The sequence below is a fragment of the Jaculus jaculus genome, chromosome 4 (genome assembly GCF_020740685.1).
Source record: "Jaculus jaculus isolate mJacJac1 chromosome 4, mJacJac1.mat.Y.cur, whole genome shotgun sequence".
In the NCBI taxonomy this organism is placed as follows: Eukaryota; Metazoa; Chordata; class Mammalia; order Rodentia; family Dipodidae; genus Jaculus; species Jaculus jaculus.
The window spans coordinates 11,476,229-11,494,309 of NC_059105.1; the positions used below are offsets into that span (position 1 = coordinate 11,476,229).

The following is an 18,081-nucleotide window of genomic DNA, read 5'->3' on the forward strand; positions in this document are numbered from 1 at the left end:
TTGAATCTGTTTGGTTTCTTTGATCAAGCCTTAGTAGTATTGCTTGTAATTATGCCCCGTCAAGTTCCCTGTAACCCCATCGCCTCTGCAACACATACTGCTCAATCCCAGAAAACCAATCAAGCCCCATGCTTGCCAAATGGAGATGTGGGTGACTCACTTGTTCCCTGGCTCTGAGTCCTCGTGGTCTGTACAATGGAACTGAGCATGTGGCTCTCCACCTGATTCCCTTCACAGGGGTGCTGTGAGGAGGCAATTAAATAATAGACCCTTTGAAGGCCCTTTGAAAAGCGCCATGTGAAGGAAAACACAGGCTGCTATTTGGAACTGAAATATGCACTTTGCTGTTCACTGCGGTAACTGGGGTCTCTGTTTTGCTAAGCTGGATCCCGCTTTGCAAACAGTGAGGGGAGGAGATAATGTTTGTAATGAGAGCACTTTGAAAAGTTAAATGCAATGTAAGAGTGCAAGGCGTCATTATTTGCAAAGGAATTATCCACGTGGAGGAACATCTGTAGGCTCTGATTGCTGAGCTGGTGCCTGCATATCTGACAGTTCCTGGAGGCTGTTGGAGGGGAGCTTTGCGCATGTGCCCAGGGCTAGAATTCCTGTTGGCTTGCCTTGCTTGGTTAGTTTCTCAGCTCTTTTCTGCATGGTCATCCTGCCTTCCTATCTGCTCAGACTTTAGAGTTGAGGGTATTCCATTCTGGTAAGAGTGCACACACAGTGACCTGAATAATTAATTCATCTGGTAGAGCCCCAACTTAATTTGTCTTCAAAATTTAAAGAAAAGCACGATTATCAATTTCAGTGTAAGATTTGCATTTTGATGAGGTCAAGAATCCACACATTTTATTCATCAATTTGGTTTCAGCCTTTTATACATAAGAGAGCTATAAGTTCATTTTTCAAAAACTTGTGAGTGATGTGGAAATTTCCTTCCTCAACATTTATGTACAGTTAGGAGCTAGGGATGCAGTTCAATAGGAGAGTTCTGGCCTAGCGGATGTGAGGTCATGGATTTTGCCCTCAGCAACACATCAGTATGCACAAAATTATATACACATATTTATATGTATGTGTACATTTAAGATTTTGGGTTTCCAGTTTATATAAGTGATTCACATTGTTGATAAAAGATTTATACTTGCTAAAAATTTATAGTTACTAAACCTTTAGTTTAAAAAAAAGTCTCAGGTGGGAGAGATGGTTTAGCAGTTAAGGCACTTTCCTGTAAAGCCTAACTGCCTGGGTTTCATTCCTCTGTGTCCATGTAGAGCCACATACACAAAGTGAGGCAAGAATCTGGAGTTAGTTTGCAGCATCTAGATCCCATTGTTTTTCACCCTCTCTCTTTCTATCCTTCTCTTTTTCTGTCTTTCTCCTTCTGTCTCTCTCTCTGTGCTTGTAAATAAATAAAATATAAGTTAGAAAAAATCTCAGCTGGAAAAATGGCTTCTTGCAAAGCCAAAGGACCCAGGTTCAACTCCCCAGGACCCATGTAAGCCAGATGTGCAAGGTGGCACATGTGTCTGGAGTTTATTTGCAGTTGCTAGAGGTCCAGGTACACCCATTCTCTCTCTCTCTCTCTCTCTCTCTCTCTCTCTCTCTCTCTCTCTCTCTCTCTCTCAAATAAATAAATAATTTAAAAAAAAAAAAAAACTCTTCCTCTGCTGGGTGTGGTGGCACACAACCTTAATCCCAGCACTTGGGAGGCAGAGGTAGGAGGATTGCCATGAGTTTGAGGCCACCCTGAGACTACATAGTGAAGTTTAGGTCAGCCTGGGCTAGAGAGAGACCTTATCTTTAAAAGCAGACAAACAAAATATATATATATATATATTTTCCCCAACAGTTCATGGGTGCAAAAGATTATGTACCATTCTATTGGAAGAGAATTACCCAAAACTAGTGATCTCTATAATCTTAAGGAGTATGATCCAGTTCAAAGAAAATATTTACTTTCCAAAGTTTCATTTGTAATTTAAATATTTGTGTGCTGCAACTAAAACCATTAAGCGTATTATCTTAAAACGTAATATGATAATGAGGCTTTCTGGTAGTTGTTATTACGATTAGAACAACAGGATGTACCACTCATTACCTGCCACATGCTGAACATTACTACCATCTGATTTATGCAGAGTTAACCATGGCAATTTTAATTAAGAATGTGCATGGAAAAAATAGCCATTAAACTTAGTTTCAATAAGAAATTTGCTCTGGAGATTCGGAATTACAAGTGTATCATAAAGTAGTTGTTTCATCATGGTTTGAGGTATGGGTAAGACAGAGGCTCTGGGCTCTCATGGCCTGGGTATGACTGAGAAATGAGATGACAGATTCAGTTTTCTTATCTGTGAAATGTATATTCCATATTTGCCTGACTTACATTATAGCAGTGAAGAACTTGTCTTATGGATTTTGTTATAGATTTTATGTTGGAGGAAAATAATTCTCTCTTCTTTTTCAATAGGCGTAGTAAGTACAGTAAAGCGAAACAAGAAGCAGATGAAGAGAAACATTTAAATCAAGGTACCAAAGAAATCATTTTGTTTTAGAATATGCCTCATGTTACCTAGCTTAGTAATTTCTAAGGTTACTATGTTATATATGGTATATATTAATATTTATACAATGTATTCCTTATCCAAATAACATAATTGAAGGATAGCAAGCTGCAATCCATTGTTCAAGATTATGTAAAGTGAGATTAAAGACAACTGTGGTGGAGAAGTTATATTTATTCATTTTTTTTTCCTTATATTGTCCTTAACTTTTAAAAGTATTCATCTAGCAGGCTCATTCTTGTAACCATGTGGCAAGATTTAATAGGACTTTTTTCTCATAAGCAGACAATTGGAGGTGTGGGTGTTGAAAGAATAATAAATTAAACAATAATGGCTACTCCCCAAAGAATGGCAGTATGTGATACTGGATTAAGTGATCATCAATAATGTTCTGGTACATTCTAGATATTTTGATGTTCCCAATGGGTTCAAAGAATAAATTCAAAGAAATAGCTCCAGGATGATATAAGTAGATGGAGTCACTTATTTAAGTCAGGACCCCTGAGGACCCAACAGTGTGCTGAGATGATCATACCATGCCATATCCACACCTCAGCAAACTGCCACATGTACGATTCAAAAGTAGCTTAAGTGAATAAGGAAGCACATTCTTAAAATTAATGTTATTTAACTGATTTAGGTTTAAATAGCCATGTGAAACATTGGTCACAGGGAAGTAGAATGGCTAGAGCCACCCAGAGTGACAAGAAGAGAGGAACAAGGTCAGGCTTACTCACACTCAGTGAGGAGGAATATGGGCCATTCCATTTGTCTACCTCATTTTCTTTCTAGAACAGGACTTTACTTATTACATTATAATATATGTTGTAAACAAAATGATGTATTAAAAAAGATCCAACAAGAAAATACCATCTTAAGCAGATTACTCATAATAGTGAACATAGAGATAAGGAAAAAATTGATAAATATGGAAAATTGAGATTTGGTCAACTGGTATCACATCCTCATGGTTCCAATATTGGCCCCAGGACTGACAGCTCAGACAGGGGTAAATGCCAATAGAAAGCTGCCAGTGGTGTTTGCTGCTCTGAAGTCAGGTTGTGTGTGGAAAGTAAGGCTGAGTTGTCTTCACATCCATCAGGTAGGTTTTAGCAGTTACCTGTAGCAGAACTTTCTAAGGGAAGACCAACTCCTTAGATTATCAAATGTTCTCTCCAAATGAGAATGCAGGTGGAGGCCCAGTGCACCATCTGCAGTCTCAAACCCTAGCTGATGGTGTCCTTCTGTATAGTAATCTAGGTTTAATCTGCATATTAATTATTCACCACATATTCACTTGGTCAGACAGGAGAGAAATTTGACTCCATGTAGATTCAGCCAGTCAAAAGTGAAAGCTCTTTGGTAAGGGAAAGTATCAGAAAGGATGGAGTGAAAGACTTGGGACCCAATAAGCATCTAACTCATTCCAAATTTCCTGCTAGACATTCTCCACTGCGCCCCCCCCCCCGCCCGCCCCGCCCAAGGGATGGGTTGTTTTTAACTCTTGTTTTGTGAAGACATTCCAGTGACTTGGTAGAGCTACACCCTCTGCAGCAGCTAATAAATTCTTTGTTTAGCCACTAATGTAAACCAGATCAAGAACTTTTAAACAAGTTCATATGTCAATGACCATATAGCTATCCCGATTTTCAGAACTTCTTATTTTAGATCCTGACCCCTTGGCTTTGTTTGTGGCTCCTGAGAAGTATTCAGCCACCCTATCCCATGTTTGTTAATTAGGTGTTAGAACCTACGTGGATCCCTTTACGTATGAAGATCCCAACCAGGCTGTTCGAGAATTCGCCAAAGAAATTGATGCATCCTGCATTAAGATTGAAAAAGTCATAGGGGTTGGTAAGTGTCTGAGCACCTATGGAATTTATCTGCATTCTTAGTATGGGCCAAATGTATGTGGGTGTATGTAAAGTATCCGACTACCCATGTTTGTGAATGCATGCATGCATGCATGACTATGTATGATATCATGCTGTTCTTTGCAGTATGCAACACACTGTGCTATTAAGAACGCATACAAATTTGGGTCATGTTCTTGGGAAAATGTGAATAAACATGTGAGATCTGAATAAGCACTGGGGAATAACACGGACGAGCCAGTGAGACCTGAAGCTAGGTTGATGCATTCAGAATGTTTATCTCCTTCTTACTAACGACAAGACATTGGCAAGGTTTTCCTTAGTCTGAGAAAACAGAGCCACTTGTAATGGTGCCTCCTCCTTAGTTTGGGGCTGAATGCCTGCCATGCAGTCAGCACTGATCAAAGGTTAGCCACTTCTGTCATGTGCAAAGGTGCTTCTGGTGCATCATGACTTCTCTTCCACAGGGGAATTTGGAGAAGTCTGCAGTGGGCGTCTCAAAGTGCCGGGCAAGAGAGAGATTTGTGTGGCCATCAAGACTCTGAAAGCTGGTTACACAGATAAGCAGCGGAGAGACTTCCTAAGTGAAGCCAGCATCATGGGACAGTTTGACCACCCAAACATTATTCACCTGGAAGGCGTTGTCACCAAATGTACGTGAGTCATCCCCTCTTACAAAGCCAACTTAGGAGTAACTGGGAAATTAAACACACATTTTCTTTCTAGGGAAATGACAGATGGAACAGGCTCACTGATTGCTAATAGGAGGAAATCAGTGCAGGACGAGTCATTAATCTTGCAGTCAGCTCTAAGTGGGTCTATGTCTGCAGCTGATAGCCTATCTCCAAGGCAGCTTGTGTGAGATTTTAGGGAAATTAATATTGGAGATTTTTGGTACACTATACCATCTTTCATATCATTGCTAGGCCAAACTGATTGTCACAGGGTAGGTATAAGCAGATGGTTATCAAAATAAATTTTAAGTACTTTTCATTTGAAGCAAAACAAAAGCTCACCATACCTCGTGCTGGAAGCTTCAGTTCCAGATGCAGGGACTGAGTCTTGGGGGTCTGCATTAAATAGGGGGATTTGCTTGTCTGCCCTGCCTGATTTATGGCAGTTGTTGTTAACCACCTATTTACAATAACACCTGGTTGAACCTTCCTTTTTTAGTCCATTAGCATTTGCTGAGCCTGTGAACCATGCTCCAGTTAAAATACGACACAGCTCAGCAGATACATTTTGGGTAGCACACCCCCAGTACATCTGTAAGGTTGGCTAAGACCAACTTATAAAGTGCCACACGGACAGGGCAACTGAAGCACTGACTGGTTAAGGTGGCTGTGTTCCAGAAGCCCTACAGCCTACTATAGTGAGTACAAGTCAAGGATCTTGTAAGTCTGGGGCTCTGTCTTCAGGCAAGGCCCAAGCTTCTCCTACGCGTTCAAGACTGCGTCCACGAAAAGCTTGTCAATCAACCACTGCAAGTGGTGGGCTGGCTGCGTGAGCTCCTGAGGGGCCCAGTGCAAGTGCAGTGAGTGAAAGAGGAAAACAGAGGCTTCTCCAAGCCAGGGTCAAAGTAACATCCAAGCAATAAAATCTTTGGGAAGAATTGAGGAAGAAAGTGAGGAGGTTACTAAGAAAAGGGTAAGCATGCCCCTCAAAATATTTGAGTATATCTGAAGAAGTTTATGAAAAACAAACTTGGCCTCCGAAGCTTGTCTCAGCAGGTGGGGTGAGGTCTGAGTTCGTATTGCTAAAGAACTCAGCAAAGGTAAGGCCGTGGCTGAAGACCTAGCACCCCACTTTGATAACCCTTGGCCTGATGTCACAGGATTTCCATACCAGCTCTGTTTGAAGTAGCTGACCTTGACTGTCTCCCATTCTTTTTGCTTCAGTTTCCTCACCTATAAAAAAGTGAGCTAGAAATAGACCATACCTTACAGTAGTAATTTTGGGATTGAAAAAATAGAGTGGTTAACATAATGGCCAATTAAACACATGCACACCTCTTTAAATGTTAACTGGTATTATTACGTTTCACGAAGTACATCTTCCCTCATCTTGAGACTCTTGAAGAAAGAAAACTTAGTGCTAAGGACATATAATTTCCTGCTTAAGGTGAAAACTATAATTAGCATAAAATAGCTCTATTTGCTTTTTAAGATTAGTTTTACAGACAGGATATTTTTCTGTTGCCTGTGGCCTTCAGGGTTGCCAGAGCCCCCCACCACTTTAATTAAAAGATAACATTCCTTTTAAATACTTCTGCAGGTCCAATTTCTAGAAAGGAGGCTCTGTTCCACTCTGGTGTTTTTCCTGCCGCAGACAGTGCCTTTCATAGCACCTCTGCAGAAGAGAAGAAATGGGATCTTTGTGTTAAAGTCCCACCGTGCCTCGAAAACCTGTAGCTATTACAGCTGTAGCTGTTATAAACGACTAGATGCATTTGCATAATGCAGTTGTCACTGAATTAAAATGATTTAAAATTTCCACCAGAGAACCTAGTTGGGTCTCCTCCCTTTCTTTCCTCTCACCCCCACCTGCCCGCACCATCCTTTCATTTCACTTAGAGAGCTCAGAAGATCCCAAGAAATGTATACTTTTAATAAACAGAAAAAGGAATGTAGGGAAAAAAAAGTGACAATGGTACGAAGCGACATCCTAGAGCAGTGTGAAGGTCAAACGGCAGAATGGGAGCATGTGAATTCCTCCACAGCGGTTGCCTAAGCAGCTTTCTCGCCTGGCTCTTGCGGATCTTCTCTTCTGGAGAGCTCCAGAGGAAACTGGCAAAATGGAAGTAGGTTTTAATACATAGCCAAGAAAGTCACCCTGTCCTCATTAGCTGACAAACCATCTTTTGATTGAGGCAGGTTCATTAATACTCACTTAGAAGCATGTCTTCTGTCCACAGACTGGTAATGGTGAATGCAGTGAAAAGCTATAAGCTTCCTAACTTAAAAGAGGCAAGACCAGAGGTCTTACCTGTCATCCTTCTGTGTGGACCACCTTCCAACTTTAATTCCTGACCTGCAAATCTTCATAATTCATTTCCTAATGTTTGCATCTAAAAGATTGCTTAGGCATCTCTCTCTACCACATACACACACATAAACATATACACGCTCACACGTGCAGTGGTGTACACACACGTGTGCTCACATGACACACACAGACACACACATATACACCACAAAGAGCACTTGGACTTCACTGGAATATTTTGTTCATGAAGTGAAGACATTTCTCCTTTCCCCACTGATATCTCAGAGTGGAAAATACATGAGATAAAAATAATTATGGTTACCTTTCAGCAGGGAAATATTCCAACCCATTTTTTCTGACTGAATGACGAAATCCTATCAACACATATTACAATAAAAGTCTAAACAGTTTGGTTTATCAAACTAAGATTTTAGTTTTCATCCCAGGAAATCTTTTATGGGCTCTGTCCTCTGATGTGTTTCTTTTAGTAAAAACTACTAGATTACTACCATTGTCCTCCAACAATACCCTGAAGAAAGAAGGGCTTTCAGACCTGAATTCATTGCCAGTGATTACAAAATTCAAGAAAGATTATTTCTCAAGGAAATAAGGACAATTAAAGTGAAGTGAAAGGGGTACTTTCTTTCTCCAATTCTCATAGACCTTAAAATCATTTTTATTGTGTGGCTAAAATAAAGGTAAGGGAACATTAAGGTTTCAGTACTGAATTCAAATTCCTAGCAGATGAAATTACTAGCTATATGTCTTATCATGGTTTGGGGCTCTTGTTGTTTTTCTAAGGTGGGTAGTTCAAGGTAGGGGGAATAAAAACAAATAGGACAGGAAAAAGAAAGAGAATGTCTACAACCCCCGACAGGAACAAGACAACAGGAAGAAGCTGTGTGGTGTGCTAGGGCTGTGAGCTGCTTCTGCACAGTGAAGCTTTAGGCAAAGGCAGCCAAAACTCCAGTCTCCCTAAAGAAAGCAAAAGCTTTCTCTGCCCATTGACCTCTCTAGCATCACACATGTGGCTCTTCTGGGGACACAGCAAATGAATTATTCTAAAGATTCCTTTTCACATTTAAGCAGGCCTGCCCATTTATCATTTTCCTCTTTGGTTGAAGAGAGCAATTATCCATTTATGTGGTCCCTGGGTACCAGAGCCCACTTTTGTTAAAGACCTTGTCAACAAGCCACCCAAAGGGTTAACCTTCCAGATGGAACTCAAACCTACTTGTCCTTTTAATATTTCATTCCTAGCTCCCCACAGCTGAGGCATAAGCTTGGCTTGCTTTAATTAAATTAGATCGCACAAGACAGGTGTCTTGGCAGTAAAACTGTGCACAGCCCATTTTTATCTCATTAACTGTAGTACTCATCAAGGGGTTTTGTTTTTCTTTCTGGAAATTCTAGGTAAACCAGTGATGATCATAACAGAATACATGGAGAATGGCTCCTTGGATGCATTCCTCAGGGTACGTGTCTACTTTACACTAAATCCAGGAGTACAAGATTCCTTGTATCCATCCTGTTGGTTGTAATCATTTTTCCCCCCAAATGGAACAAGGAAAGAAGGGAAGTAAAGTATGATGTGATTTCTTAAGGCCATTAAATAATCTGTAACAATGAGGGTAGTATTTGATTTATTCTTGTGTCTCAGAGCTGTTTGAGCCATTGATTCATTAAAGTTGGACACTTTCCATGTATCACAGGAGGCAAACCCAGCTCCTAGAGTACAGTCTTCTAGCGAATTTTAGTGACTTTCCTCAGAAAGACCCGGAAATAATGTTCAGTTTCATTGCTTGGTCAGATACAGATATCCAAAAAGAATCCAGTCGTGAATGCTCTGGTGATGATTAATTTGGCCTAATGCTAATGGGGTTGTTCTCTTCTCCCTTTCCATGCAGAAGAATGATGGCAGATTTACAGTCATTCAGTTGGTGGGCATGCTTCGTGGCATTGGGTCTGGGATGAAATATTTATCTGATATGAGCTATGTGCATCGTGACCTGGCCGCTCGGAACATCCTGGTAAACAGCAACTTGGTCTGCAAAGTATCTGACTTTGGCATGTCCCGGGTGCTGGAGGATGACCCGGAAGCAGCCTACACCACTAGGGTAAGGAGCGCTGGCCTTTGCCTTGGCTTCCACTCTGATGCAATGGGCTTCAGTACTCACCTTGATATTTAAGCCTGCCTGGTTTATTCTTCCAGTGCCCTTATACCTTCAGGGCATTTTCATATGCCTGCATCTACTTTTACACCAGGTCTAAATTGCAAGAGGGATTTTGAAGCAGATTCTGGATGGGTAACCATTTTAGGGAGATACAAACTGCAAAATAATAATTAATAATAATAATTATTATAATTATAATAATAATAAAGTTCTTCCTTCTAAATCTTCTTGGGCAAAATATTTGTGAGAAATAAGAGGGTATCTTTCTAAAGTAAGATAAGTCAAGAGGCCACTATCAAACAGTTTGCTCAACAAATGATAAATTATTATGAAAATCAGGTGGTAGTCTCATTTATTAAGTGCATATGTAATAATATATAATATGTAATACTATATTAACTAAATACATGTATGTATCATATTAATGCTTTCTTGCTGGCTTCCTTAGTTTTTCTTCCTTCTTAATTCTTTCTTCTGTCTGATGTTTTCTACTTATCTCTTTTTTTTTCTTATTCTTTGGTTTGGAGTGGAAAGCAGGGAGTCAATTCTTACTTTAAGAAAGCCTAAGGAACATTTCTCATTGGTCGAATTTGGGAACAGGGTTTATAAAACTTTTATGTTAAGCGAGGATTTCAGTATCTATTAGTCTTCATCACTACAGTACTTAGGAAGGGATTAGAGCGCAGTCATGAGTGTTCAGTGTAAGATTAATGCCATGCCAACTTAGCATGACAACTGAGTATAAAATCTGAGTCATAAACACAGATGTGTAGGATAATTGTTGGCTATTAAGGCTGACACTGGTTAGATCCAGTTTTGGTTCTTGTATATATCCCTCTTTTGAATTCCAAGTCCATTCATTGAGAAAAGAATATGTGTGTGCAAGTATATATGTGTAAAGAACATCTCTTATTTCCCAGTAGTGGATAAGTGCATAAGCACAGGGAGTTGTGGTATGCAGAGTGAATCCCAGGAAGTTATGATCTTGTTGCCCCAACAAAGCCAAGACAGTGTCTTAAATATGGCTTGAAAAACTCATGGACCTGAATTCAGTTGAATTCATTTCCACATTTATTTGATGTATTTTTTTTTTATAAAGGAAGTAATTTCTCTTTTCTTGGGTAACATTTTTTTCAACTAAATAACTGCTGTGTTCTCCTCCACCAAATTTAGTAATAGTCTAGTGTCTTGTGTTATTTGGTTTCTTCCAAGGGGCTAAGGTACTATCTTTTAGATATAGTGAACATGTTTGTCAAATTTCATGTGAGTGGGAATACAATGTGATGAATAGAAGTCTTCATATTTATCTTGCATTATTCTGATAACAATTTTTAGCATTCCCTTTGTGGTTGTGGGTGAAAGAATGTAGAAGAATGCCAAAACAAATGTCAGCTGCATAGCCTTTGATATAGCCGAATAACCTATGTATTTTGTAAAACCTGAGATTTCCTCTTTTCTATAATATTGTCTTAAGCAGAACTCAGATGATAGATAAGCTTTTTAAAAACAAAATAATGAAAGATCACTTGTTCACCTCTCTATGACTAAAGAAAACATGTGAAAAGGACTGTCTCCACCTAGAAGACTAGTAAAAATAAATAAGTCTGTTATTCTCATTTTGAGAACTATCAGGAATGCAGTTGTCTTGCTTGGGAGGCAGTAACTGCTTTCAGAATCAAAAGTGGTAGACATGTCAGTGATGTACTTAGGGAATAACTTATAGCTTAAATGCTCACAGGGTGGCAAGATTCCTATCCGGTGGACTGCGCCAGAAGCAATCGCCTATCGTAAATTCACATCAGCAAGTGATGTATGGAGCTATGGAATCGTTATGTGGGAAGTGATGTCGTATGGAGAGAGACCTTATTGGGATATGTCTAACCAAGATGTGAGTCTCTGTGTTGTGAAATGTTTGTCTTTGTTCAGGAAGTTGTGCATTAGCATATAATGAAGAAAGCATTGAGTCTGAAATGATCTATTAAACTCAATGTTCCTAATACAAATATGCTTAGTAATCCCATTCTACATGATAACCAGCAGTGTTTGATTTCACAACCAAAATTGATTGATTTCCACGGTATAGTATGGAGGAGAGTATTCAGTAGATTGATAAACAAAGTATGATAAGATTTATGATTGGTAAACTTTCAAAACCATATGAAAATTAAACTTGGAATATTAAGAAAATTCATAGATTATGAGAATTTCATAGGTGATATAATTGGCACAAAAGTGTGTTAAGAGAAACCTAGTGAATATTTTAAAGCGAGTGTAGTTGAAATCAGACCTTGCCCCGTGAGGACTCTAAAATAAAGCTTTACTAAATGACCCTTTGTAAATTATGCACATCTCTTTAAACATACCATCTGGACTAGTTCATAAGGGAGTATCTACGATGCATGCAATTTCAGAGACGCATTTAATAATGACACTAATAAGATTCCAGACTAATAGAATTTAATCACAAACATCACCAGTGAGGAAGAGGAAAACAAAACCAAGCCAAAATAAGGTCAAAATCAGGGGTCTTCCTAGAACATGTACCAGTTCTGAAAGGATTAACAATCTGGTTAAAGTAAAATAACACCCTGTGCTGGGCCTTTAGAATTTCACCAATACTTTTCATACATGGTAGAACCTTATAAGAGAATTCAAAAATGCATAGTATTCACTTTATCAATTGAAATTATATTTTTTATAGAGTGTCATGTTCTACACACTGAGCTAGTTGGGCCCTTAAAATTGTATTTCAGAAATCATTCTTTACCAAATTTCTTTTTGCTGTGGAATGTTCCTTGACCATCTGCCTTGTTCTTCTGACATAGCAGGAAGTTGCAAAAACCCTGACATTGAAACAGAGCTCCAGGTGCACTTAAATAGAATGCAGACTTCTTGCCAGGAAGAGTTCAGAGTAATAGAGAATCCAATGTCCATCTCATAGGGCAAAACAATAACAATAATAATAATAATGTAGCTATACTCTGACTAGCCAGATTAGAAAGAACACTATCCTGGCATTGTGCTACCTACCACTCACAAAAGAGGATAGCAGCTAACGTAAGTGATAGGTAATACAGGGTGGAAAAGGAGTGGAGCTGAGTACTGTATAGTCCTTTGAGGAGAGTATAACACACAGATATCTTGAATAGCTTATTTTAAAGGCAACACTGGATTCAAGGGAAAGATAAACAATTTAACTGAGAAATTCGTGAGTGTTTTATACTTATTATAATGTGTTTCCGTATTTTCAAATAATTGGGTTATACTATACTTTTCAACTGGGAGCTTTGAAGCCATTTCTTATTCACAAATAATATTGATACATAATTTATGTATTTTTTTCTGTAAAGCAGGATTCAGTTTAGACCAAGAATCAATAGGAAATGGAACTGGCTTTCCTTAATAGACTTCATTTGACATATGGTAAATGGAGTGAAACTAACTAGTGAAAATATGTCAAACTTAGCAAATTTGTTTGTTTGTTTAATCTTTTGCCCCTCAGAAGACTCAGAAGTGAAGTGGAAAAAAAATTTGCTTTGTTAACTCAAAAGCTATCTTCTGAGTTGGCCATGGGCAGAAGGTTTTGAAAGAGTATTAATCAGTCTGAGGGGTTAGAACAGATTGAGTTATCCTGGCCCCAGCCCGGTGCCGCTTGCATTCTCATCCATTCAATGTAAAATGTTTTTGTCAACTCTGGAATCAATACCATGTACCTGGAATGAGAAAAGAATGTCAAAAGCTCAAACTGACCTAGTGTAATTGCCAAAAATAAATAGAATGAAGTTGCATGGGATCGCATAGAGAAATATGCACTAGGAGGAGAAGCAAACAATTCCAACAAGATTTGGGGAAAATGCTTGGAGAAAAAGGAATGCTACAGATTAGAAATCAACAGATGATTGCTGGGCTGAAACAGTGTGCTATCGAAAAAGGCAACAGTGAGATTGGTACATTAAAACTGGACCCACTTGCAAGGACTATGTTTTGCTGAAGGCCAGTTTCTGAGCAGTCAGGGGACCTCTAGATCTCTCGGCAGGGAGAATCTGGTGAGGTCATGGGATGGCTGCAGCATTTTTTCTTTTCTTTTCTTTTTTCTTTTTCTTTTTTAGTTTTGAGAGTGGGTCTCACTCTAGCCCAGGCTGACCTGGAATTCACTATGTGGTCTCAGGGTGGCCTCAAACTCACAGCAATCCTCTTACCTCTGCCTCCTAAGTGCTAGGATTACATGGTGATGTCCAATTTTAGCACTGTTGATAGATTTGTAGCAATCATGGTGGGTATGGGTGGGCGGGGGGTTGCAACAATCAATTGATTGCTTTCAATAGAATAAAACTTTGAAAGATGCAAACAAAAATGTTCCAGAATCACAGGAGATACTCATCAAGTTTATGAGTAGCCAAAAAAAAACATGGGAAAATCCATTCTTATCTTTGAAGTTTTCATGAAGTCCTACCATATCACATTATTGTGACTCATGTCCTAATATGATAGGAATTAGAGAAAGTCAATGAGAAGCTAGAGTAGTCGGCATGGAAGTACATGCCTCCAATCCCAGCACTTAACATGGCTGAGGCAGGAGAACTGCAAATTGGAGGACTGCTTGGGCAACGTAGTGAGAACCTGTCTCAAAAAAAAAAATAAATAAAAAAAATAAAAAAGATAAAGAAAGAAAATGATGTGATACCCATGTAGATACATTAAAAAATTGAATTAGCACATTGTTGAATGATTATACTATTAAGTAATGAAAACAGTCCATATGATGTAAGCAGTAAGGCAATTATCACCATTTAACTTCTTTCTGTGTGTAAGGGACCTCTTCAAATATTGCATAAATATTACAATAAATCTTTATTTGAAGTGTATGTACAACATGTTGTATAGAGCTTATCAATAGCCAACAGAGAGTAAGACATAGACACTGAAATAACATCTGAAATAAATCTAAGGATGTTGTCTTGCAAGATGAAAACGACTTGGTGTCAGGTAATGGTCTCTGGTGTGGACACAGTAGCTATTTGAGCCAGAAGACAGAGGGTTGAAGTAGTATCAGGGGAAATCTCATTTTGGAATTGCTTTTGACGGGGGCCAGCTATGGCGTTGGTCTCTCTCTTGCTGGGATGTATAAGTGTGTTGCTTCTAAACAGCAGAGTGGAGGCAGGTCACCAAAGCTCTGACACCAGGCTGATGCCTAAGTGGGTTCTAACCACTCCGGAATATCAATATATCTTCACTTTAGCTTTTCAGGCTGGCATCACTTTTCATTTAGCAACATCTGGCTGGTCTCGGTTGTTGCCAGTGATACCTGGCTCCGGCTTCTGCGAAGGAGCTGGAGCTATGCCCACACTCAAGCTGCTGGCAGCTTACTGTGCCGCCATGCTGTCTTCCCTAGGTGATTAAAGCCATCGAGGAAGGCTATCGGCTACCCCCGCCAATGGACTGCCCCGTTGCCCTCCACCAGCTCATGCTGGACTGCTGGCAGAAGGAGAGAAGTGACAGGCCTAAATTTGGGCAGATTGTCAACATGTTGGACAAACTCATCCGCAATCCCAACAGCTTGAAGAGGACGGGGACGGAGAGCTCCAGGTTTGCCATGCTTACTTAATCGTGATGTGGCGCCGGGCATGGTGGCATACGCCTTCCATCCCATCACTTAGGAAGCCCTGAGGTAGGAGGATCGCCCTGAGTTCAAGGCCACCCTGAAACTATTGAGTAAATTCCAGGTTAGCCTGGAGTAGAGCAAGACTTTACCTCAAAAAATAAAAATAAAACATAGGGGCCGGAGAGATGGATTAGCGATTAAGCGCTTGCCTGTGAAGCCTAAAGACCCTGGTTCGAGGCTCGGTTCCCCAGGTCCCACGTTAGCCAGATGCACAAGGGGGCGCACGCATCTGGAGTTCGTTTGCAGAGGCTGGAAGCCCTGGCACACCCATTCTCTCTCTCTCCCTCTATCTGTCTTTCTCTCTGTGTCTGTCGCTCTCAAATAAATAAATAAAAAAAAATAGTGATGTATGAGGGGGCACAGAGCTGGGAGGAGAGTGGGACTTATGCCATCCACTTCCCACCTCTATAAAGTCAGAAGTGCCATTTAGCTACACACCTGGGAGTCTTATTGTTCAATTAGTAGAGTATTTCAAGTAGACATACTTATTATTTTAAAGTGTCTCACACAAAACAACCAGAAGGCAAGAAAAAAATAACTAAGAAGCTTATTTTATGATATCACCCCTGACATTTTAAGAAGAGGAACAAAATGTACTCTTAAAAGACATCAGTCAGTGCCTGTCCTATTTTGAATTGAGAAAAGAAGAAAAATTGAAGGAGGAAAAAAAGTATTAATTATAGAACGAGATTGGTTGTTTTTAATCTGCTTTCCATTTTCTGGGTATCTCAGAGTAGAAGGGCACTGAGTACACACAGAATCTGGTCAGGTTATGAATCCTGTAATGCATGTTCGAGAAGGGGTTTAAAAGCCAGAATGATTGGACCACTTATGAAAGAGGTAGCCTCGAGACTAAAGAAGCAAATTAGTCTAAGAAAAGCAGAAAGGCCTCAGGTCCATTGTATGCTAGGAATGTCACCTTGAGAATGGGCTTTCCTGCGATCAGATTCTGGACCCTGAATGCCAGTCGCATCAAAAGGATACAGAGCAGGCTCAGCAGGTAAGGGGTTACAGGAGTCAAGAACAGTTAAGACTATGTGAGGTGAGCCACCTACTGAGCCCCAACTCTGAGCTTCACAAATGCTTCTCTTTCCTCATGAAGCTGAAATAAAAATAGGACAACGCCTCCCCCCCCCCCCGCCCCCGCCAACTCAGTGTCCAAGCATTTCTAGTTTATGCAGGGCCTCTGAAGTCCGACTCCAATCTTTATCCAGAAACATCCCAAGGTCTTGGAAGACAAGGAATATACTTGTTGTCATAGCACATGATTAAAAAAAAAAAAAAAAGAAGAATTCTCCTATGCTTTCAAATTCCTATCATTGGCCATTAGGCAAAACAGCATAATCATCAAGCTGTTAAAATAGTATCCTAAAGGGCTGAAATTCACATTATACTCTTATCAGGGCTCCACATAACTATATGAACTAAAGAAAGTTATATTCTCCTATCTTTTTAAAATTTTTTTTTAATTTTTTTTTTTTTTTTCTGAGAATAAAATGGGTAGCTCCAAGGCTCCTTTCCAGGGCTAGCCAGCTGATCAATCTCTGCTTTTTCTACATTCAGCTTCTGCTCCCGAGTCCATGTGTTCTGTCTGGGGTTTTAAGGCCAGTTCTTGCTAGTTGATACACGTCTGTTAGTATTTGGAGGAGTAGCAAACGGTATTCAGTCTCTAATACCAGGTAATGTGTGCTTTGCAGCAAAGAACAGAGCTAATGAAGTTCTTGCAAATACTTTTCTCAGTTTGAATTTTTTTTTCATTAAGATATATAACTTATTTTCATAGGTGTTCCTACCAAAGATAATAGGATAGAATGTAATATAACATGGTACATAGTTCAGCGCACAATTAGGCAAATGTCACAGTGTTCTACAAAGTGAGCCAAGACCTCCAAAACAAGCTTGTCAGTGACCCTTGCAGCTAATTGACACAGAGTGAATATGTTTTCATCCTGAGGCCATTTTGAACGTGCCAGGCTGTTGGAATCTCCATCTTTCCCTGTTAATGTGCTTGGCTTGGAGTTAGGAATAAATGCAAACTCTTGGTCTTTGTTTAATAGCAAAGCTTACTGCTATGCCCTCAGTACTCAGATACACATCTTAAGTTTTATGTGTTAACACAAAACTGGGAGAATTAAATCTTGACTATTTTTGTTGTAAACATCTGCAGAATTTAACTCAAAAGCAAAAATAGACAATTGAAGTTGGGACACAAGATAAAGGCCAAAAGAGGCAAGCTTTGGACATAAAAACTAATAAAAAATTTTGATGAAAATTTTGTCTAAAAGGGAACTAATACAGATCAAAACAATTTAGTTAACAATGAAAATTTTAAATAGAGTCGTATTCATTCTGTTATATAGAAAATAAATCAAGGCATTGTGACTTAATTTTGTTTCAACATTGAAAAAAAATTTCACTCAAGATATAATTCCAATTTAAATGTCTGTACTCAAATATAGCCTCAGACACATTTTATAATTTGTAGGAAACTTTTACTACAACAATAGATAACAGTACTTCTGTATAGGAAATTATAATAATAAAGATAATATAATATCCCTCTGTGAAGGTCTGAATTTTTTAAAGTAGTTGGTTGATGAAGATGGCTAACTCTCTTAAATACTGCTATAAACAGGGGTTTATTATGTATCGCTATCATGAGAAATGACAGGGTGCCTGCCAGGAGTCATTCTTCACAATAACCTGATATTAAGCACCTGGCTTGAGAAATGAATAAACTCATAACTAAGTTAATAAGAAGTGCTTTGAATTGGTTGAAATATTCAGAAACCCGGCAAAGGAATATGAGAAGCACA

At 39.3% G+C, this 18,081-nt stretch overlaps 1 protein-coding gene across 2 annotated transcripts in view; it reads left to right on the plus strand.

The window, feature by feature from the left end:
• Epha4 (EPH receptor A4) overlaps window positions 1–18,081 on the plus strand; it is a 155,738-nt gene that overhangs the window by 128,976 nt on the left and 8,681 nt on the right. For both annotated transcript variants that reach the window (XM_004662890.2, XM_004662889.2), the window contains exons 9-15: window positions 2,477–2,535; window positions 4,311–4,424; window positions 4,912–5,097; window positions 8,843–8,904; window positions 9,337–9,546; window positions 11,342–11,491; window positions 14,996–15,189. In XM_004662890.2, the coding sequence (XP_004662947.1) occupies window positions 2,477–2,535; window positions 4,311–4,424; window positions 4,912–5,097; window positions 8,843–8,904; window positions 9,337–9,546; window positions 11,342–11,491; window positions 14,996–15,189 (975 nt within the window). The remainder of the gene's footprint in view (window positions 1–2,476; window positions 2,536–4,310; window positions 4,425–4,911; window positions 5,098–8,842; window positions 8,905–9,336; window positions 9,547–11,341; window positions 11,492–14,995; window positions 15,190–18,081) is intronic.